This window comes from Microcebus murinus, chromosome 7, assembly GCF_040939455.1.
Source record: "Microcebus murinus isolate Inina chromosome 7, M.murinus_Inina_mat1.0, whole genome shotgun sequence".
Classification (NCBI taxonomy): Eukaryota; Metazoa; Chordata; class Mammalia; order Primates; family Cheirogaleidae; genus Microcebus; species Microcebus murinus.
Window position 1 is genome coordinate 39,193,492 of NC_134110.1, and position 7,629 is coordinate 39,201,120.

Genomic DNA, 7,629 nt, shown 5'->3' on the forward strand with positions numbered 1-7,629 from the left:
TCTTATATATCCGTGACTAAACTGCAAGCTCCTCCCTTCCATCTCCAAAAATAGATTACACAATGGGGTAGACCCCTGGGACTCTCTGCATTGGCTCTGAGGGGGCCCATTTGTATTGTAAGATCAGCCTGACTTTCTGGAAGGAAGTTGGCGTCTGTCCTGTTTTCAGAGCCATTCCCTGGCAGAGTAAAGGTAAGAGGTGGCCTAATAGGTAATTGGAATGGTTTCCTTCTATTCCCACAGCCAACCTCTGCATCCCTAAAGTTCTTTCCTGATCATTTGGAATTGGGAGTTGTTTTCCTAGCGAGGAACACTCTATTCCGAGGGCTTGCCCGGACATAGTGATTGAGACTAACACCTTCCCGGTTCCCAAGTGAGTCATTTCAGGGCTGCACTCCAGCTGTGGTTCTCAAAGGGGCAAAGAGTGAACCATTTAAGAGCGCCCCCACTTTTGTAACACTCTGGACTACTTAACTTCTATTGATTTTATCTCCCTTTGAATTTAGGGAATTTGGCAAGACAGCTTGAAGCTGTGAGGATGGGGCTTGAGACTCAAAAGAAGGAAGAAGAAAAAGACATTAAAGCTTTGAATAGATTATTCTAGGAGTCAGAGCCAAAGATAGTAATTATTTATTGATCTATGGGTGGTGGTGGATTAAAAATCCCAAAGAAAGCACAGGGAGCTGAAGACCAACTCTGAGATCAAGACAATGAAGTAATTAGAACAGTAATAGTAACTTCCATTTACCTATGTAGTCAATGTCATTTCTGGTTTGAGCCATGGGCTATTAGAGGCTTATAATTAATACATATATTCAAAAATGCCTTTTCATGGGCTAATAATGAGCATGTGTCATGAGTGTGTGAAAGAGGTTGGAAGGAAGGAGAGTTTGTAGTTTCTAAAATCATGACTCATACGACAAAGGGTATGTTTTGTTTTACGATCTGAACAGTAGCATTTCCAAACTGGCTTCTACCCAGGAGCAACCAGTGAATCTGATTTAATAAATGGCAAAGGTAGGAGTGAACAAGCGGTGACCTACTCAATGTGAAAGGAAAAAATTAAACTGAACAACAAAATAAAAAACAAAATAAACAACAAAAAAAGGGAACTGATGTCTGACCAGGCCTAGATGTTGAGACTTAAACTACGTAACTCACTGAACTGTGACTCCTGTCCTGTACTGGGGAGTGGCTGGCTTATTCCTACTGGCTTGTTGAGAAGTGAGCTAGGACAGGTAAGATAGAGGTAGACAGGCTGGGCTTGAATCCCAGTTCTAATTTCTTATCAGTTCACCCTGGGGATAAGTCTTTCTGTGCCTCAGTTTCCCCCTCTGTAATACCGGGAAATCAACAGTACCTCCTTCATGGAGTTGCTGCAGACTTAGAAATAAAATGCTTAGAAGAAGAGTACCCGGCACACAAATAAGAGTTTAAAATTGTTATTACTCGAGTCCATCAGGCTCCAAAGCCAAAGCCTTCTTAATCTCAGCACTTTAGAACCCAGATGAGCTAAGGCATGAGTGAGAAGGGTTAAGTGTTTTCAAGAGACATGGGACCTGGATTCTGCTTATTATCTGTATGGCTGCAGATAAGTTATGTAACCACTCTGAGCTTTTGTGTTTCCTCATTTGTAAACTAGGGCTAATAGTAACATTCCTCCCAGAGCTCCTCTGAGGCTCATGAGATAACCACATAAAGAAGCTGGTGCCTGGTAGCAGTAGGCAAAGGGCAGAAGTTGGTTTCTACTCTTTTCTCATTAGCTTTCTCACTGGGCAGAAAGGCTGGGTTTGAACTGAACAGGGGACTGGCACTGGTGAACTATACTGAAGAAGAGTTCCTTCTTCACCTTCTCCCGACCCCCCAGTCCTTACCCTCTGTGTACTTAACTGTTATCTTTAACCTCTGGCATCTCCTCTCCCTACCTCTAACCTTCTCACCAGCCTTCTGCCCCTTCCTTTTTTTTCCACTATCAACTCTGGCTCTTATCACAATCTCCAGGAAGCATCTTATAACCCCTGAGAACTTAAAGGCCTTAAGGCCCCCAGACCTATCTCAACAAAGAAAAACCCTTACCTTTTTTAAAAACAACTTTCCCCCTCTTTTGAAACTCATTCTCTTAAGGGTCAATTCTGTTAATTTGTAATTGGTGAAAAGAAAATGGGGGGAGAGAGGGAGAGGAAGCAAAGAAACCACTCACAACTTAAGATTTGGCTCAATTATATATTTGCCAGGTATTTTATTTTTTCTAAAAACAATAGAAAAAAAATCAACTTTAAAAAGGAAAATGTACTTAAATAAAAAAATTATGGTTTTATAATACATGGTTTGAAATCTTGTATAACTGCTATAAACGTTTTATTAAAGTTATTTACATTTAATGGCCATATTTACACAGAAAAATTGGGTAAACCTTAGAATCTTTTAAAAACAATTCTTAAATACAAATCTGTTAAAGGAAAAAACAAAAAAAAGATGGCAAGCATAAAAAAAGTTCTTTTATGCCCAAAGTCCCATTTGAGGCAGTTTACATTATGGCTAAGCCTTTCAGTCCTAAGACCCAGCCAAGGTTGTGAGGTTGCATCTGATCATGCATTTGAAATAGGTTCATAGGTAATAAATCGCGCCAGTTCTGTTGGAAGGAACCTTTTTCCTTACTTTCCCTTTGTGACAAGCGAGAATTCGTGAGCCATTCCAGTTCCTTCCTCCAACAGGTCCGCTTATGCACAAGAGTTCCGCAGCTGTTCAAGTTTGTGTTTCAACTGTTCTCGGCGCTTCCTCAAGGAGTCCTTTTCTGAAATGAGCTTTTGCTCCTCTGCTTGGATGGACAGGATGTATGCAGTGGCTTTTTTAAGGATAACTACCTTGGGGGCTTTTTCGTTGTTTTCCAACTCTGGGATCTGGTCACGCAGGGCAAAAAAGCTCCGTTTCAGCTCGTTCCTCCTCTGGCGCTCCAGGACGTTGTGTGTCCGCCTCTTGTCATTCTCCTCGGTGTCCGAGGACCTGGGGCTGGTGCATTTCCGGTTGTTGCTGATCTGTCTCAGGACTCTGACACTGTCCAACTTGGCCCTCTTGGCAGCGGGATAGTCCTTCCTGGTGGAGGGGGGCGCTGCGTAATTGTGCTGATGGGTGGAGACATGGCACCGCTTGAGGACTAGCGGGCTGTGAGGAGGTCTGCTGTGGCCTCCGCCAGAAGGTGACCCCGATTCTGACCTTTTGGCAGGGGGCTGCCTCTTTTCCACAGAGACGACATCGATTTCTTCCTCATCCTCCTGTTCTTCCTCTTTAAGAAAGGAAATAGAAATCACCTGGTTAGCAAGGTTTCTTTAAAGGGTCAATAACCAGATTAAATTAATGCCGCTCAAATATAAGACATCAGTCTGTTAGAAAGGGCTCTGGACAAGACTATCTCCTCAAAGGACCAAATCTAGCCAAGCCCCCTTATTCCTCTCCCCAACAAAGGTGGTCTCATAAAAGGGGGGAGGATGACAGCTGGGGCTGTGGCACAGGCAAGAAAATTACAATTTACCAGGACACGGCACTGATGCCAATTCTTACCTAAGACTTAATGAGGCTTTGGGCACACCCAAAGTCAAGCACTTTCCCAAGCACCTCCTATTTTTAAGGGACTTTACCAAGAACGCTTCAATGTTGCAAATGATAGCTGTAAATCGCTTGGTATAACTTTAGCAACTCCCTGTTACTGGGAATGCAAAATAAAGTAAAATAGAAAAAGATCTTTCAGCTTTGCCAAAAGTCCTGGAGAATGGAGGAAGGAAAAAAGAAATTCAACTTTGCCAAGGCAAGGATTTGATTTTAAGCGTTTAAAAATAGGCTGAGAAGATCCCAGTTCCTCAGCCTATCCAGTCTCCAGGCACTTTTACTGGCTCCTGCACTCCCGCAGCCCTGCCCCTGTCCACAGCCCCCATTTTTGTAGATGCCCAGCTCATTAAATTCCAACCACTTCTCAGGAGTTAGGGGAAGAGGGAGGCAGTTCATTCACTCTCTTAGAGATCAATGCTCCCTTATCCTCATTCACAACCTCCCCTCACCCTCAGAGCAATTAAAATGCTTAAGATAGGTAAGGGGGAGTGGATTGAGTTGGCAAGATAAGCCAGAAGATTTAAAAACCCAAATGAAATTCCTGAAGGGGGTGTGGGGGGGGCTGGCAACTAGGGGGATCTAAGGGGACCTCTAAAGCCCAGGGTTGCAGAGATGATGAGTACCCAGAACTTTCCATTTCTGCCTTTTCTTCCTCCAAATATAAGGAAAAGAGAGAAAGGCAGTGTCGACAGGAGTGGCCAGTTGAATTAGCCGCCAAGAGCACAGATATCCAGCAGCCCGCCCCCTTTTGACAGGTCAGGAGAGACCCAGCTTACCAGAGTCGCTGCTGGTGGTGGGTGGTGTTTCCTCGTGAAGCGCCAGGGGCTCGGGGCTGGCCCGCGGGGAGGACTCGGTGGAGGAGAGCAGAGAGTCCGAGGACGAGGAGAAGGCGGTGGAGTCAGGTGAGGCGCAGGGCTTGGGGGAGCTGCTGTCATGGAGCGGGTAGGGGAAGACCACGGAGGGGTCGATGCACTCGGAGGCGGCGGCGCTCAGGTCCTGCAGGTACAAGCTGGAGGTGGAGCAGCCGCTGGGCCCGCGGGCGGGGCTCGGGCTGCCGCTGTCTTTGCGCGCAGCCTGGTAGGAGGCCAGCTTCTCCGACACCAGCTTGGCGGCGGCCGAGAAGCCGCTCCACATACAGTCCTGGATGATGATGTTTTTGATGAAGGTCTCGTCGTCCGGGTCGCAGATGAAGCTCTGGTTCACCATGTCTCCTCCCAGCAGCTCGGTCACCATCTCCAGCTGGTCGGCCGTGGAGAAGCTCCCGCCGCCGCCGCCGTCGTCGTCTCCCCTGGGGGAGAAGGACGCGGCGACCGCGACGTAGGAGCGGCGGCTCGGGGACAAGGGCGGGGTGGGCAGCAGCTCGAATTTCTTCCAGATATCCTCGCTGGGCGCCGGCGGCTGCAGCTCGCTCTGCTGCTGGTGCTGGTAGAAGTTCTCCTCCTCATCGCAGTAGAAATACGGCTGCACCGAGTCGTAGTCGAGGTCATAGTTTCTGTTGGCGAAGCTGACGTTGAGGGGCATCGTCGCGGCAGCCTGCAGAAGGGGGCACACAAAGGGGGAACAGCCTTGAGCGAAGGGGGTATTGTTGGTGACAAAACCTGGGGCAGCGCCCAGTGCGCTCCACAATTCCTAACCACTCCCCTTCCAGAGCTATCCCGCAAAGGGGCCGGGTAGGGGGGACAACAAAAAAAGGGTACCCCCCTTTCACCTCCTTTGGGCAACCCCCGCTATCTTGGACACGCACTTGGTGAACCAGCTGTGTAGTGCCAGCCGAGCCCCCGCCTCCCCGGAGCTCGGGGCGCAAAGCCCGGGAGTTGGCCCCGCAGCTGCGGTGGAATCGAAATCGGCCTTGCCCTCCTTAAGAAGCTGCGGGAGGCGGCGGTGAGGAATACCATTTGCCAAACCGAAGGCGCAAAGTTTTGCGCCACCTGAAGGAGAAGGCGAGAGGCGCCGCTAGCAGCTGCGCGCCGCTCCCTCCCGCGCCGGGGCCCCTCTGCGCTGCCGTGCCCGTCCCCACTCGCGCCCTCGCCGCGCTCCTACCCCAGCCGGCGCCACCGCCCCTCCCAGCCTCCCCCCTCCGCCTCCTCCATCCCCACCCCAGCGCGCCCCCCTTCCTTCCTTTGCCGGCTTTTCTTCTTTTCTCTCACCCGCTGGGGTGGCGAGCTCAGCCGCTGGCTTTAACGCCCCCCCATAAATAAAAGGGGGGTGTTAAATAATAACAGGGGCACCTCCCTTCCACACTCAATACAGCGACGCCACTGCGCCAGAGACCCTGCTGCGATTCCTCGCCCGGAGCCGGGAGTCTTCCCCACCCCGCTGAGGGTAGCAGCTGTTCTGGAACCTACCCGAGCCCCGCTCCTCGCTGTCTCTCCGCATCTCGGGGGGCGCAGGGACACCCGAGGGCGGCGGCAGCCGGGGAGTCAAGGCTGGGTGCGGAGATTCGTCCCGGTTTTTTCCAAGTCGACGATTCCAGGAGAATCAGACACATCCCAGCTTTCCCTTTCCCCTCCCTGCGCCTCCCCAACATCAAGTCCTAACACCTCTGGAGACCAAGGCTTTTAATTTTATTATTCTTTTAAAATGCCATATGCCAACTTTTAAAAAGGAGCAGGGGTGAGCTAGAATCGCCGCGGGGGCCGGCGGGCGGGACGCGCCGCAGGGTCTGTCTCCGGCTGTCAGAAATGCGGTAAGCCGAAATTTAAATGCCCTCCCGGAGACGGGGAAAAGTCAGCTGCCGCGGAGCTCGCCCGCTCACACACGCAATAATATGTAATCCATATTCCAAGGAGCTCGGGATGCCAAGGGCTTTCTGCCCACCGCGAAGCAGCCACCTCCACAACCCAAACAGCAATTAATGCAATAAAGCAGGAATGTCCGACCGGCCGGGGGTCAGCGTCCTACACAATTGGCAAAAATCTGTAAAGGCTACTTTTCAGAACGCACCCCCGTTTTCCCTCTGCCTTCTCTCGCATCTTGACAAGTCACTCTACCCTGATCCAGTTCTGGATCACCCCAACCTTACCCCGACCTACCACAACTACTCTGAGAACTAAGTGTCAATAGCGCAGGAATGGGAGAAAAGACACCCCAATTTGGGCATTCGACTCATTTCAGCATAAAGCAGTAGAGAGAATAAAAGACAAATGGATCCCGGTGCTTACCGGGTTTTCCACTACCCGAAGGAAATCCAGCGTCCAAACGGCGGCAAGGAGCGCCTTTCAGAGGAGCCTGGGCAGCGCCGGGGAAAAGTATCCCCAAATAGGCGAAATAGCCTCCCCGCGTCCGCAGAGTCGCGTCCTTGCTCGGGTGTTGTAAGTTCCAGTGCAAAGTGCCCACCCGCCGCTATGGGCAAAGTTTCGTGGCTGCGGCGAGGGTGGCGGGCCGCTGGCGGGGAGTCAGCGGGAGGGCTGGGGAGGGGCTGCTGGGCCCGAGGCGAAGCCCCTCTTTTCACTCCGGTTCTCGCGTCCCCGCTCGCCCGGAGCGCGGCTCGGCTCGCTCGGCTCTTCTACCCTCGCTGGCCCGCCCGCTCGCTCCCTCTGCCTCTCGCTGGAATTACTACAGCGAGTCAGATAAAGCACCAAGAACCGGCTTTTATACGCCCTGGGCTTTCGTACTCCCTCCCTCCGCTCGTTTTCCCGCCAAGCCTCTGAAAAGCCCTGCCCTTCTCGAGGAAGGAGGGGAGCCAGGGGCGGCCGGGCCCGGCGGAGGCGGCGGCCGGAGCGGCTCGGCTCAGGGGTCCTCAGCCGCGCGGACCCTCGCATTATAAAGGGGTGGTGGGCGGGGATTCGCGCGCGCGAGGATCTCTGTTCTGCTTCCCCCGCCCTCCGCTTTGGGAACTCGGGAGGGGCGCCTCGGGGGAGGGGAGGAGGAGAGCGCGCCCGGCGGCCCTGCACTCCAGCGATCGGATGTAAACAGAGCGGCGGCCGCACGGATTGACTGCGCGCGCCTACCATTTTCTTTTGCTCTCGCTCGAGCCCTCTCCCTTTCTCTGCTGCGTCTCTGGCGCAGCGCTCCGTGTGGCGAACC

General features: G+C 51.9%; 1 protein-coding gene across 1 annotated transcript; it reads right to left on the minus strand.

Annotated features, from left to right (window-relative positions):
* Positions 1-2,209: 2,209 nt before the first annotated feature.
* MYC (MYC proto-oncogene, bHLH transcription factor) lies at positions 2,210-7,339 on the minus strand. Its single transcript, XM_012785383.3, has 3 exons — positions 6,765-7,339; positions 4,380-5,136; positions 2,210-3,283 (listed from the first exon to the last, which is right to left on the minus strand). Exons 2-3 carry the CDS (start codon positions 5,122-5,124, stop codon positions 2,721-2,723), a joined length of 1,308 nt encoding a protein of 435 aa, XP_012640837.1. The 5' UTR covers positions 5,125-5,136; positions 6,765-7,339; the 3' UTR covers positions 2,210-2,720.
* Between the last annotated feature and the right edge of the window lie 290 nt (positions 7,340-7,629).